Source organism: Tympanuchus pallidicinctus, unplaced genomic scaffold, assembly GCF_026119805.1.
Source record: "Tympanuchus pallidicinctus isolate F22 unplaced genomic scaffold, pur_lepc_1.0 scaffold1, whole genome shotgun sequence".
Taxonomy (NCBI): domain Eukaryota; kingdom Metazoa; phylum Chordata; class Aves; order Galliformes; family Phasianidae; genus Tympanuchus; species Tympanuchus pallidicinctus.
The window spans coordinates 93037742-93053745 of record NW_026294618.1 but is presented as its reverse complement, the minus strand read 5'-3'; the positions used below and the strand labels follow the sequence as shown (position 1 = coordinate 93053745).

At 39.4% G+C, this 16004-nt stretch overlaps 1 protein-coding gene across 2 annotated transcripts in view; it reads right to left on the bottom strand.

Moving 5' to 3' along the window:
- The window catches only part of SOS1 (SOS Ras/Rac guanine nucleotide exchange factor 1), a 43482-nt gene that overhangs the window by 13949 nt on the left and 13529 nt on the right, over positions 1 to 16004 (bottom strand). For both annotated transcript variants that reach the window (XM_052695788.1, XM_052695797.1), the window contains 6 exons: positions 15571 to 15780; positions 14942 to 15085; positions 13568 to 13678; positions 13330 to 13428; positions 3289 to 3416; positions 1678 to 2333 (listed from right to left, as the gene is read on the bottom strand). In XM_052695788.1, coding sequence (XP_052551748.1) covers positions 1678 to 2333; positions 3289 to 3416; positions 13330 to 13428; positions 13568 to 13678; positions 14942 to 15085; positions 15571 to 15780 — 1348 coding nt within the window. The remainder of the gene's footprint in view (positions 1 to 1677; positions 2334 to 3288; positions 3417 to 13329; positions 13429 to 13567; positions 13679 to 14941; positions 15086 to 15570; positions 15781 to 16004) is intronic.

Below are 16004 nucleotides of genomic sequence, written 5' to 3'. Positions count from 1 at the left end.
GGACAACCTGTTTATTCTTTTTTTTTTGGGGGGGGGGAGTGGAAGAGGGGAAGGGGGAATATGTTGAAGCGCTTCAAACCATCTTGCAGTACCCATGTTGCTGGGTCTCATCACACAATGGTTATGTTTCAAGCAACCCATTGAGGCTTCATTAAGATCAGGGATTTAAGTGTCTGCAAGAATGTGGTTATCTTGCATGTCAAATGCAAGAAGCAACACAAAAGCCACATGCTCTTCAAAAACAGGCATCCCTGCTGTTTTAAGGAACTACAGAAGACAGCTCACAGCTCGCTGGACAGACAATGCACAGAGAACATTGCCGGCGCCCAGGCCAGGGGTACAGCGAGAATCCTCTGCACATGGACAGGGCAATCTTCCATGGGATCAAGCTGCCCAAAGTAGAGGGAATGCATACAAGGGCGTTGAAAGAAATACTCCTCCTGCCATCTCTTTGCCAATTACAATTTTAGCTTTTTAAAATAATCCTCTTCCTTTCTCTAGGGCAGAATTGTTCTACTTTAACTTCCAAAAAGATTAAATTGTGTTATAAATCATGCCTGTAAAATCTGAAACCAATGGCTTAAAGTTAAAGTTAAAAGAAAATGAAGTCAGGCACAAAACTGCTTTGGTAAAAACTGCCAGCAAGATATTGCATTTATGTTTCTAATAAGTGATAGGAAAGCTAAGCTGAAGTGTGGAGAAGGGCAATAAAAGCAGCAAACATTTATTTGCAATCACTCAAAAAATAAAACAAAAAAGTACTATCAGACACTAATTATATTCTGCTTCTCTAAACAAATATTCCTGCTCCATTCTGGAATTCATTTTCCATTTTCCAATGTCAGAGTAAGGATGGACAGACAGAAAAAAAACTACTGCTGAATAGGTGAAGTACTTACACCAAGATGCATAAAGGTTCAGAATAACTGCCCATAGAGGAAGAATCAAAGATGAAAAAGAGTGAGGGGAAAAAAAAAAAGCCCGTGCTTTTCAGCACTGCTTAGAAAAATCCTGGAAAACTACGAAGAAAGACTAGACATGCTGAGGATGGACTGGATGAGCCATTCACTTTCACCCTTAATGCCATTCATCACACATGAATGTATCTTCAACACAAACAGAAACCTTTACACAAAAATTCTTAATTCAAATCCTCACTTAAATTATGACAAGGCAAAAATTACTCAAGCGACTGCTTCAAGGAAGCTGTTATTTGACCTATTGTTACATGCCAACACGAACACAGGCAGTAACTCACAAAGCACAACCCTTAACTGAAGAAACAGAGCCCACAGTTCTCACCTGCAGTGCTAGCACTGCGTGTGCCATCTCGCCTCAGAAATCTTGAGGGAAGGCAATTCTTGCAGCCTGGGGCCTACAGGAAAACGTACTGTCTGGAGCTCCTGCTGGATCCTGCCCCCCGCCATCCCACGCATGAGAATAACCAGACACGTGCAAATCAACTACGGTCAGTCAAGCTACTTTTCAGCTTTTCAGCTGCTTCAGCTACAGAGGTGCAAATTTAGAATTCCAAACCTGAACTCAAAAAGCATTTCAGAATATGTACAATGCAGAGCATGTTTGTTTTCTACATATGGTATGCAGTTTGTTGTATGTAATGTGGAAAACAAGAAGCATAAACTAATTGTCACCTGTTCTGGTTATGAAGTGCCTCACCTGCATACATGTGGTAAGTCAGCCTCTCAATAAGTTTGACAACAGTTCCTGCCTTGATGATGGGGATTCCAGATTTGGGCTGCATGTTTTCTTCAAACACAATATTCTCTTCTGAGTCAGGTTCTGCAAATCTGTAAAGCTCAGGGTTTGGAAATCTCATCTGCTCCTCTTTTTCTTCCTGCAGCATTGTTACGTCCAACATCCTTTCAAGCGTGCTTCTATATTGCAAAGATATCAACGCTGCCATCCAGTTATTTTTCTCTTCAGCTGATTTAGCAGCAAAAATAACACTGTTCTCATCTTTTAAGATGATTTCAAAAGCATGTCTGTACTCGTTAGTGTCGTCTTTATCATTGATCTGTACCTTTCGCATGAAGAACTTTTCTTTTAGACGATATTCTGCATTGCTAGCACCAGGAAGCCTTGGCTGGCCGTGATTTGACTTACAGCAAATCATCAAGCCATCAAATAGAAATATGTGTCTCTCATGTTTTGCTCCAACGCGTGTGAGCGTTCCTTCCATGATGAACTCATTACAGCACTGTCCGATGTCCTTACCCTCCCAACCATCGATATTTTTTTGGATTTCATTCATTTTCTTAATTGCTAGCTGTTTCCCCTTCATCTGCTGAGTATAGAATCGGCACGCAGATTCACTTCAGAGCAGGATGAGAAAAAGGCAGCTTATTAGTATGCACATATTTAAAAACACAGCCACCACTAACATCAGAAATACAAGATAATCTTTCTGAGCAGTGAAAACCTCACTGAGAATGCAGTATAAGCACCCAGGATCAGGATCTTCTGAAAGCAGTACTACAAGGCTTGATGAATGTTTTTCTAAGTAACCCATCTGAGTGCGTTTTTAGCTTCTATGCAACACATGTTCTACCTAAATGCAGACAGCCAGAGCAAGAAAGCTGTCAGTGCTTCCTAGCCTAACACATCACTCATTTCCATAGCTGACAAATGATTTTAGAATGCATTAATTTGAAAGAAGCATATGAAGAGAAAATGAGTTGTTAAATTCATTCATGTCCGAGCCCAAAGATTACACTTTGCAGTAGAGAACTTGTTTAGCAAAGAAAATGCTGAAATAATTTTCAGAACAAAAGCAATATTTAAACAACAGGTTAAAAAAATACTAGCATTAAATCAAATGGCAGACAGTGTGATCCAAGAATTTACTACAATCGTTCTACTGATTACTCCATTATCCAGCTATAATTTTAACTAGCCGTTGTATATAAAGCTCTTCAAATTACTTTAAGTAGTTTTAAATCCAGGAACAGTCCCTTCTAAGCACACTTAAATGCTCTTTTAAAATATTTTCAGATTGATATTTATTATCTGAGTATGACTAACCTGCAAACGTTGTAGCTTTCAACTGAATTTTCACAAGGTCTCAACTACGAGTATGGAGGGACACAGAGAAATTTGAACGGTTTTAAAACAATAACAAATTATCTTGGCTTTGATGTCACTTCCTCTGAAAAAGCAGGCTTGTCACAAACTATTTTGTTCATTGTTTACTAAAAGAGGAAACTGGGAGCCCTAGATTTAAAGCAAAGCACTAAGAGCAGAAAGCAGGAAAAATGGAACCGTGTTTACCTAAGCCTTCGTTTTGCAAGACTTTTGGAGCATATCCGTTCCATACTGCTTTGAAGATTCAGTAGGGCTGTTATTGCTTGCTTCAAGCACTCCTTATCCTCTTCATCCTCACTTTTTTCTTCTAGTTGCTGTGAACATTGGAAGTCAGATACAGTAAGTACCACAAGCATTTTGATACGCACAAATCCCAAAGTTCGACATAGAAGAACAAATCCAACCACTTGACGATTTTGCATGTTCCTGTTTGCTACTAAAATTAACAGAATAACCAGAATTACTGATACAGGCAAGAGAGACAATTCTCTAGTTAGAGCTCAATCCCAGTTAAGGCAAGAGCAGAATTCACCAGTCCCCCGTACACAAACAAATTGAGGTTTTTTTTATACCACAAAACTACTTTGGTTCACCTCTCATTTTCAAAAAAGAACGCAGTAGATGTGTCACCTCTTACAAGGGCTGAGGGAGGAAGGAGATTTGTTTGTGTACAGTTCTCATGTACAGATTTGCTTGTGTGCAGTTCTATGACATGAGATTAATTGTCTTTAACAATTTATTTTTGGAACACAACCACCAGACCAACAACTCTTATCCCTCCTTTGCTCAGTAGTTTGTCATGATTTTCCTCTCTGACTTTTAACGATAGAACATGTGAAAGCCTGTAAGAAACTACCACTTCCCTCAGCTACACTGCCTACATGCTTGCTAACACAGCACAGGATCAAATACACAACTACATTCTTGCCTCTGTTTACTAACACAACCTTCCTTAAAAGGACAAAGCAACACATTTATAAACTAAAACTACAGTAAAAGGGTTAAAACGAATATTTTGTAATAACTACAGCTATGACATGAGTTGTACAGGACAAGTTCTATTATGTTTTTATATTTAAATTTTTATACTTCCACCTTAAATCTGGCAGTCTACACACTGAAGTGTTTCACTTTATAGCGAGTGAAAAAAAATGACCGCCTACAGCTGCAGCTTAGACATAACCCTTGTTATCTCATCAATTATTTGCAGGATTAATGGGTTTCAGACTACCACACCACCAAGAACTGGCTCCACATAACTGAACAATTTATTTTGGCAGAAGAGGTAAAAGTAAAGTGATTAGATTAAGAGATATCCTTGGAGGTAGTACAGAGGTGCCACTTACATCCAGAGAAAAACATAAATATTGTCTCCTGACACCCAACTAAATACAACATGTCCACAACTGACATTTGAATGTGTCAGCTAACATCATTATTTTTTTCCCTGACCAGAGTACATTATTCAGTACAACAGCTATCAATGCCACACCACGCTTTATTTGCACTTTTTAGCCATCATGATAACCACAGCATTTATTCTAGGCAGCTTTGGTTCACAAAGCACAATCTGCCATACTTTTGCCCTAAACAGCATTAGCCACGAGTGCTTAATTATAAGACAAGCACTAAAACAACAGAACAGCACAGCCTTTGCTCCCAGAAAGCCCTAAGGGAATATATAACTCCAAGTCCCCTTTCATCATATTCTGCTCTCTGGATTTACCACGCAGGTAACACCTTCCCTTTACGCCAGTTGTGCGTTTAGAAAGGATCTCAGACAAATGATGTAAATGCAGCAATGAAAACAGAAAGCCAGAAAAAAAAGCTAAGAAAAAAAAGTATAACCTCACCATTCCCACTCAGGAGTTCAAAGGAGGCTCTTCATCTTGAGCAATGACTTAAATACCCCAATCAAACAGGGAGGAGAAAGTACCCTAGCATAAAGCAGAATAAAAATAGTCCAGGCTGGAATATCAGGAAGAAATCTCTTCCTGGAAAGACTGGTGTTGCACTGGCACAGGTTGCCCAGGCAGGTGGTAGAGACACCCCGAGGGAAGGGTTCAATATGTGTGCAGATGTGGCACGGTTAGTGGGCATGAAGGGGATGGGTTCATGGTTGGACAAGATGCTCTTGTACCCTACGGGAGAATTCCTTAATGAGATGCCAGCTCCGGGCTGCTCCCTTGTCCTTGAGGACAGAATCCCAGGGGATTTTACTAACAACATTTCTCCATCCTGATCCAATGGAAGCAACCTATTTCTCCAACTGTGTGTACAAACTCAGCCTAAGTCCAATTATTGTAATTATACTCCAGATTTAATATTTATAAAGAGGCATGTAGAAGCATGAATTACAGGCAGACTAACACAAATGGCAAATCATAAGGTGCTCTGAAGACACTCCTCAGGAACAAGGAAATGAAACCTGAAAGTTTTATTTTCTGGCTTTATCTAATTACCACGAGCAGCTATTGAAAACAGTTCTTTGTCAAAACTAAGGTAGAATTGCAGCTATGTCTTTCACCTTACCACTGACCCTCAGACGCTTCGGAACAAGAGATCATAGGAAGTGAAATGGCAACACTGGAAATGCTTGCAAACTCCTCTGCAAGTCTCACTGATATTTGTGTAGACATACAGTGCCCCCTAACGAATGAAAAAGGTAGATGCTAAGAAGCATGACTTTCTTCAAAGATAACAAGACGTGGAAGATGAGGTATTTTGCTGCAAAATACAAGGACTAGGTAGTATTTATAAAGCCAGTTCCAAAGTTACGAATGAGATCCTTCTATACTGCAAATGAAGACTGTAGTCCTTTCTCCTAGCCTGTCAGGGACATTCATGCAAAAAAAAAACCCCGAAGAATGAAAACATATCTGCATATGATGAAATGTAGCAGTACTAGTAAGTGTCATGAGGGGTACAAACTAGAACACTGCTTCCCTGGGAAACTAATCTAAATCGAATCACTGCTACTTACGATCTACAAGTTCCCTGATTCATCTGAGGTGAGATGACCACGTGTAAAAGACAACAGCACAGAGGAGGCAGACAACTCAAAGCCCACAGAGACTCAACAAAACACATGGAAAGCCAGCAAAGGGAACCTGATCTGTAGTGCAATCTCAGTGCCTCTTCTGCAGTGTAATGCTACGTGAGTGAGCAACTCAACATCCATGGCAACTTGAAGGATGCCAACACAAATGACTCCAGCTTCTGCTCTAGTGCTTCATCACTTCTGGCAGTGCTCCATGAGAACGAGGGACCGACTGAAAGGTAATCCTGAACCAAAACTTTTATGAGCAGGAATAAAAAAGAAGCAATAACAAAACAACCAGGCTTCTCCTCTTAGAAACACAGGCTGATAAATTTGTTAACGCTCTGCTATAAAACAATTCTAGAAGCCAGTTTTCTTAACATAACTGATTTCCCGAGAGCTCCCCCTAAATTTACAGTTGCTACAAATAATTGCAGATCAGCCCAAAGCAGTAGCATTCTGGGAAACAAGTGCTTTCCCATCCAGAGATCTCTCTACTGTTTGGAAACCAATGAGAAACCATCTGCAAAACCAAGTAGGAAAAATCACAGGTGACACTGCATTTCTGGAAAATGCAGTCTACAAGGTAATTCACAGTTGAAGTAGAAGGGACACTCAATACTCTTGAACACGCATCCACAGCTGTTACGTGTTGATTTCAAAAATCATTTTTCTTCCATACAAACCCAGACAATCTTGAGCACAGCGCAATAAAAATATACATACATGTAACTTTACTTAGATTTGCATTATAGCAAGAAGCTTATTTCCAATAACAATGGAAGAATTTAATATATTAACAAAACAACAGTAAAATCTTTTTCTCCTGCCAAAATTTATTAGTTAGGAATTCCCATTTTAAAACTTAAATTATCTAATCTTCTCTAAACATGTCCAACATCAAACCCCATATACTAGGTAATTAATTTGAAGAAGTCCAGCATTTTTTTGGAGGTACATACTGAAAAACAGAGAAGCAAAAAAGCACTTGTCTTATTACACAATCAGTCTTAACTCTCACTGTTAACATGTGCTCAGCCCATTGAGTAAAGCATGAAAACAGAGGAAAATATGCATCGCCTGAACTTCTACTGCAAACATCCCAATACTTGCACAGCTTGACTACATAACTTAAAGCAGATCTGCAAGGTACATGGAAGGTATCAAACTCCACTTGAGTCCAAAAAAACAAGATGATTTGGGTTAAAGAGAGAATCATAGCATCACAGAACCACAGAATGGCCTGGGTTGAAAAGAACCACAATGATATTGTAATTTCAACCCCCCTGCTGTGTGCAGGGTTGCCAACCAGCAGACCAGGCTGCCCAGAGCCACATCCAGGCCTGGCCTTGAATATCTCCAGGCATGGGGCATCCACAGCCTCCTTGGGCAGCCTGTTCCAGTGTGCCACCATCCTCCGTGAGAAAAGCCTAATATCCAGCTGAAACCTCCCCTATCTTAGTTTGAAACCATTCCCCCTTGTCCTATCACTATCCGCCCTCATGAACAGTTGTTCCCCTTCCTGGTTATATGCTCTATAAGTACTGAAAGGCCACAGTGAGGTCTCCCCAAAGCCTTCTCTTTTCCAACCTAAACAAGGCCAGTTCCCTCAACCTTTCCTCATAGCAGAGGTGCTCCAGCCCTCTGATCATCTTAGCGGCCCTCTTGAGGACCTGCTCCAAGAGCTCCACGTCCTTCCTGTACTGGGGGCCTGGACGCAGTACTGCAGATGTGGCCTCACAAGAGCTGAATAGAGGGAGACAATCACCTTCCCCTCTCCCTGCTGGCCACCCCTTTTTTAATGCAGCCCAGAACACAGCTGGCCTTCTGGGCTGCAAGGTGTGACAGAAAGGAACTGCTGCTTTGTTTATTTAATACAGGTGCTTTTACTGGGACAGGGCAAAAGTGCTTAGGTATTACAATATATCTGCATCAGGAATAAACTGCATTATATTGACGTATTCTTATTCAAATTAGGATGGCCACTGAGCAAAAGTCAGCAAGAGCTATTCAGAAATACACATTGCACAGAAGTCTGTCAAGCGTTGCTGCCCACCAGTTCAACATTTCAACACTCGCATAACAGACTTCATGTGCCAGTGTGCCATCAGAATTCTCAATAGGTAGGACCTGGTAGAAGGCAGTGTTACAGATTAGGTCTGCTCAAGCTTTATTGCAGTGCGCAGTTCAGCTGGAAAGAGCAGACTTCGCTTTGGGATATTTTATTTATTTAATTCATTTTAAAATGACAAAGGGTTCCATGTATGTGAGCAATTCTCATTATTGAGCTTACATGACCAATATATATTTCAGCAAGGAACACATATGAAAACAAAGCCTTTTTTTCAAGCAAGCTTCTTTATGGTGTGGATCTCATAAACATTCAAACTTTTTGTAGGCAATTAACTGCTATGCATGCATTTTAAATGGCAAGATTTCATTACTTGAAAAATAGCTACTTGTTTACAGAAGGCTTTCTCAGAGTACATGTGCTCTGCATTCTCTGAAAAATGTATGTTGTTTTCACGTGCTGACATCTCTTCCACAACAGATTCATCACCTTTCTGCAACAAACATACCAGTTCACGTAAATCCTTCTAGAGACTTCATGCTCTATAATTCTTTGTTACTGTCCATCACTTTGGTTTGTCTCATAATTGTCAGCCAACTTGCACAATACTTCAGAAATTCAAGAAGCATAGTTTAACACTTAATCAGATCCGTATTTTAAATACCAGAAAATATTTACTTATGTGCTTCCACACTTGTATTTCTACTCTTTACTTTTGTCCCCCAAATTTTCCACCACAGTAAAAGCAACACAGTCTGCAAACATCTTCCTTTCCTCTCTCATAACTCCAAAGTAGACTGAAATCTACTTTTACTGCTCCAAGACAAATGAATCTGATTCTTGTGGTATGTTTGCAAGGCCTTGAGCTCAACTGGATGATACTTCTCTTTGCATAGAAGCATATTAATTTTTGAATGCTACTCTGGATGAATTCAGAGTATCAGAGATCCTTCTGGATAGGAATGGTAGAACCCTGTTAATTTATTTAAGAAAGGATTAACAAAAAATAGCAGAGGAAGTGAGCGACAAGCAAGATTCCATCTACTGACTTAGTCCACAGGAATGATGAACACAGCATGCTGTATGTATTATTTCTTGGTTATTTCTTACATCTTTCGATCAGCTCCTACTGACAGTATCAAAGTACTGACAAAAGACTTAGACCTTAATACTGGAGAACTATAAGAGCTGCTTCAAAAGTAATGCCTTCCATTTTATTACATTGGCCCATCAGAGGCCAAAACACCCAACAGTGGATGTGAGCACATGAGGCAGTGGTTGGTGTGTTTCAGCAGTGAAGACAGCAGGTCACATCCACTGGTGCAGACCTGTACAAGCACAGCATGCAGGCTCTCGTTCATTGCTGGTGAAAAAACACAACTAATGGTGGTTACTATTGTTGAAAAAGTGTTTTGTATCTGAGAATTTGCTCTATCAAGTAGTGTTATTGTGCCCTTTGTATTTGTTGCAGTTTCCATGGAAATAAACAGGAGGCGTTACTTTCAGAGCAATCTAGATATATCCTCTCCATTGCAATAAAAGTTAATGGAGAAAGCATGCTGGTAGTGAGACTAAATCCCCATCTCCATATCCAAACACATTTCCACTGAAAAAAAAAGAAACAAAAAACAAGTAAATTAAGTCTCAAACGCGATCTATCATTGTCTGAGGATCTTCCATTTCTACACAATGTCACAGGAATCAAAGCAGGAAAGAAGGACAGGGAAACAGGCTGCTACTGTTATTAAAAAGATAACGCAACAATACAAGTTTGTCAAGGACTGTACAATGACTACCACAGTTCCAAAAACTAATGACAACCAACAGGTGTTCAAAGTCCCAGCTAGAATAAGGTGGTTTTTTTTCCCCCCTACATAGTCCTGTAGTGATTCCTTGTGTCAGAACTTTCATTTATAAGGAAAAATACCAAAATTTGTCCAAGTTCCTCTAATACATTTGCCTAGCCTCACAAAAGCTTGGCCATGGGTGTTCAGCTTGAATTGCTATTATGTATGATGGAGCTACCATCATTAGCAGCTGTCACTGAGAACTGGAATTAATCATCAGCTCCAGAAGGCAGTTTTCCTAGTTCCCAAAGTTCCAGGCAGATTTGCCCTGAAGGAGAAATCCTGGAACACAGATCAGAACACAGGACACTGAAACTGAATGTAAATGCATCAGTAAAAAAAAAGTCAGCGAGTAGTTAGTGTTGCACTTGATTTCTCCAAAGAGGGCATCACCTTGATAAGGAGAGTCTGGCCCAGAGAGTCTGACCCAATGCCAACCTACTCCCTGCTTCATGGGACCAAAGTGCAGCATTTGTTGGTCTGGCAGCAGAATGGCAATAGCACTGCATAAGCAGCACTGAGCAGCACAGAAAGTAGAGCAAAGGAAAGAATTTTTGCTTCTAGTTCTTCTGAGATTTTATCCAGCTTTTGCAGTAAAGCAATTTCAGTAGAATAATGGAGAAAATACTCTACAAGGTAATTCCTTCTCATCTGCAGTGAAGTGTACAAATACGTGTAAAGCAGTAGTAATACTTTTGCTCTTACTTTCACTTTCAAAACAATATTGTACATACAAGCTACTGTGCTTGGATAGAAGCACATCAGACTACAGAACCTATAATTACACTGCCAGCTCTAAATACAAGCAACACAGACAATATTTCAGGACAACGATCCATTACTGCACACACTGTAAGAACTTAGCAGACTGCCAAACTTCAACTATTAAGACTCAGCAATTCTCCACACCAAGGTGATCCAGCCCAGTACTGACTGGATCACAAACTAACTTATGTGTTATCACAGAATCATTAAGGTTGGAAAAGACCTCCGAGATCATCTCATTGCATCCAACCCATTCACCATATCTGCAAATTTGCACAAAGGCACAGTCTCACAAGAAGTTGTTATTTTATATGCTTAATTTCTTACATAAACGTTTGGGAATTTTTAGGCTTTTTGAAGGAGAGCACAGCCCTTAGTCATATGCTGATTTTCCAACAAAGTTATAGCAAAGAGTTTCAGCCAGAAATAGAACGTGTATTTGTGTGCTCCTGGTGCCCTGCCAGGCTTCACAGAAGGACTTTGGCTTCTAAACATGATAAACATCAGTGGAGAGAAACTGCATTTTTTTGTAGTCTGCACTGTTAGCAGGTAACTTTGAGATGTGTTTTAAACAGGTAACTTCAAAGCATGTAAGATTAGACAACATGCTCAAAGAAAAATGCTAAGCCCTTTCTCCTTCAGAATCTCATATTCAAGAGAAAACATTTTTTCCACTTCATACAATATTCTGCCTACATTTTGTTTCCTCATCTCCAGAGATCCCTTTTTGTAGAATGCATCTTAATCATTCAGACTTTGCCAACACTAAATCAGGACTCTTACCATACAAAATAATTCAGTGCAACCTTGTGTCAATGAAATGGCAATTCCCCAAGCACCCTTCTGCAGCAATTTAGGCCATTTTTAAATACAACCAAGCCGGAATCCATCTGAAGATTCTAGATGTAAGAGCAAAAACTGTCAGCAGAAACTGTTTGAGGGAGGCATTCATATACTGTGTGCACGTATGTACTGACAGATGAAACTACTGCCATGAAAGCTGCTGTCTTAATTCACATGCACTCACTGTCCATCACTGCCTATCACATACATCCCATCTGGCAAATCACAGTGAAGAAAGCCTGGGAAGTTATCACCACATGCTGAATGAAATCCAACTCAACAGTATCATATCCACAGGGGGTAAAAGGAGAGAAGGGAAGAATTTCACACAAAGCACAGGTATAGAGTTGTGAAAGGACCAATAACCTCATGGAGCTGGGTTTATTTGAGAACCCAATTTGCCCTACAAGAGATGAAATATAAGCTGTTCCTCCCTCCTTCCCTAAGCACATACACCCTCTTTCCTCTATTAAAATCACCAGTGGCAAGAGGTAACACAGGATGTGTTTCAGGTAGCATTAACGTACGCCATGTCTATTACACACGACAATAGCACATTCATGTAGAAGCAAGCAAAGCACTGAGATAGCACATTTTAAGACTATACAATAGAAACATGAACAGAGGAATCTTATCTGTGTAGGTCTCTTTAATGCAAAACACACACCAGCTGCATCACACCTCTCTCCCAGGGAACAGTCAGAAAAGGAAACGTTTAAAATGTTAAGCACATCTGAAAAACTGGAACAAAGCCATAAGCTAGACAAATAGATTGAGCATAAGTCTCAAAAAAAAATTTTTTTTTTTAAAGTTATATGAGATGAGCTACATTTTAAAACTGTACTCTTAGACCTAAATCAGTAAAGACTGTGTTGAGACTATGTTTACAGTTTTAAAAATGACCTGCGCGGTTATTCCTCAAGACAACCAAATAAACTTCCACGTTTTCCTTCACTTTTGAGCCAAACTACCTCACACAACTAACATGAAGAAGTTTGAAACTCTGTACCCCTCAGGAATTTAGATTAAGTCAATATGGAGATTCTACTTGGAAAGTTTGCTCATAATGCTCCTAAGATTATTATTCAATGCTAATTAATAAATCACTCTCCTCAAAAAAAAAAACCCTTCCATATCTATTTCCTGTATGTGTGTACTATCCAGTCTTTAATATGGTAACAATACTGTGAGGTCTCATTGCAAGAAACTCAACCAAGCCTTCCTGGGAAGGGTATACACTGATATACCCACCCATCATGGGATGTGTACTGTAAGGTCAGTATTTCATGAGAATAAAGTCCAAACAAAAAGAAATCTTACTGCAGTCTTAAACGTACAAAATGTCAGCTTGAGAAAATCTTGGGCATTTTCTATGATAGAGCTATACATCACTGTCTTTCATCACTGTTTAAACCATCACTCCAAGAATATTAGTACCTATATCCCTATTGATTTCTGAACTTGATACTTAATACTGACTTGATAATTCAACATAAAAAGCATTAGCAGATGTAAAACAGTTCTAGTACGTAGCAGAACATATAGCCTGCCTTTTATTCAAATTACTTAAATGCAAAATTCTTACATCTAACTGATCCCAATAAGTTCTAATATCCAACATAGAGAATGATGAAAAATATTCAGTGACACAATGTTCTTACTTTTAGTAGTTCAAAATAATGAAGACAGTGGTAAACAGGGGCAAGGAGCAGCCGGGGTAGAACATACTGAACAGCTTCTTTAAAGCCTTCACCTATTGACTAGAAAAGAAATAAGTTTCAGTCTTAAAACAAATGTATTGAAGCAACAATAGAATGTAATAATAATAATAATAATAATAATAATAATAATAATAATAATAATAATAATAATAATAATGCTTGCTAAAAAGAAAGTTACCTGTAAATAAAATGCTGCTCCTGGCTTCGATAATTGACTTAGAAAATGATCATGAAAACCAGGTCGTAAAATATCTTGTGCATACGATTCATAAGGATCAAATGCTAGTTCCTATGAAGAAATACAAAACTGATTTAATAACCAAAACTGATTGCTGAAAGAAAACACACATACTACACTGGAGAGATTTGTCTGCCTAGTTATTCTAAAACGTAGAGATGAATCAATACCGTCAAGCTTTATGTACAATGACTCCTGGAATAATTCAGGTTGGACAATCTCTGTGGAGCTTAGCTGCATACAGCTGAGTATCTCTGGGTTGTGAGAGTACGTGGCTGCCTCATGTCCAACTGCCATCCACCAGTACCCCCAGGCTGTTTTTGTAAGGCTGTGCTCTATCCTACATTCACCTGCTTGTACTGCTAAGTGGGGTTTGCCACAGCCCACAGGCAAGACCTTGCACTTGGCTTTGCACTTGAATCTCCTAAGATTCACCTGAGTCCACTGTTGGAGCCTAAGTCTCCCTGAATGGCATCCCAGCCAGGTGTGCTGACTGCACCACACAGCTTTGGTATCATTCACAAACTTTCTGAATTTACACTCAATCCCACTGTTGATGTCATTGATGAAGATGTTTAACAAGCATGAGTCTCGGTGTTCTAAACTCTGAGAGACACTACTTGTCACTCATTTCAATTTGGACATCGAGCCACTGATCACCGGACTTTGGGAATAATTCTCACAGCCAGTTCCTCATCCATCCAACACTCCACTTGTCAAATCCACATCGGTTCCCATGACCTGTAGAAATCTCCTGAATTAATTCAACCACAGTAACTCGTCCTCCCGACAGATGTCAGCATGGTTATTCACCCAGGGTCTGTGGTAATGAGTTGACTCCTCGCTTAAAGAAGGCTTTGATCAGGTTTTGATTGTTAAATTTTTGCAGAAGCTCAGCCACAATATTCCTTTTGAAGACCTTCCTCTGTGATTTCCTCCATCTGCAAGCTTTGGTCTCCATCCCTCAGCAAGCCTACTGTAATAGTCCTCCTCACCACCTCAGGACACCTGCTGGCAAGGAAGCCCTTGCTTCACTTTGCTATTGAAATCTAATCACAGGGTTGTTGTTGTTTGCTCCCATGCCCCCCTCCCCACGGTAACTAAAGATTAAACAGCCTATAAAATTTGAAGACTAATACTAAAAAAGTGAATGCACTCTAGAAAAACAGTCTACTCATGACTGGGGGAGGGTTAGAAGAGGAAATAAAAATCTAAACAAAGGCAGCTTCCATAGGCATACGCTTAGCACCTATAGGCAAATCCTCAAAATACACGTGATTAACAATAGCAACAGAAAAATCAGTGTTTTCTTACCTCAGCCATATCTTCAAAACAGCTGCCTACTAACGGATGAGGACTACCTTCATCTGTCATTTCAACAGTGTCTTCTATATGACCCAATAACTTTACACTAAGTTCGTGAATGTCTGATATACGACTAAATATATTTTCAACATCCTGCAAAGCAGCAGAAACAGACAAAAATCAACGAGGAACTGGACGCAATTTGAGATCAAGTGTTACATGCAAAACAATTCTGTTACTACACAAGAATCAAACATTTCCTTAATCAGAACAAGATTTTATAATCTATACTGTGTAACTTTTGAAATGTAAAATCATAGCATTTATTTTTAAAACAATGACTTTGTATATGTATGTGTACAAATATAAGCATTTACAGTGAATTGAACATGGCAGAGAGCACTGACCAACCTTAAACTAGTCCTTCCTGCACGTGAATACATAAAATTGAATGGGTTCTTCTACGGAAAAATGCTTCCTCACAAGCATTCCTTTACAATTCACATTTCAGAACTGAAGGGAAGTGTTTTCTTTGCTACAGATGTGTTAAACTGGGCAATAGTTAAGTTCTATAAATGCTCACTGAGATTTATACATTACGCTATATATACATACATTTATTTAAACACAACACTTACATGAGATGAAAACAGTTTGGAGTTGGAGGCATATGGCTCTCTAAAGACTCTGATAATGAGATTAAGTTCCCTTATATATTGCCGAACCTCTGCCATAAATGACTTCACTAGGTCGTAATAGGTTTGCTCCCCTGAAGTGGAGGGCTCTTCATCAGATAAAGTTAGTGCACTTAAGTCTTCTACATCTTGATGGAACATATCCATTAACACCTAGGCAGCAAAGAGAGAGAAAGCCATAAAGCAACAAGAACTACTTCTCAAGATCTACCAGTAAGCTCTCAGAAAATAAAATTGTTATTTCTACTAAATCAAACTAAGCAGCAGCAGTGTTTAAACGTATTGTTCTGCAACTGGTTGAGCATTATGAAAGCAACACACACTGCTATGAATTTGCAAGTCATTATTTGCAGTGCAAATTTCTAAAGAACCCCATC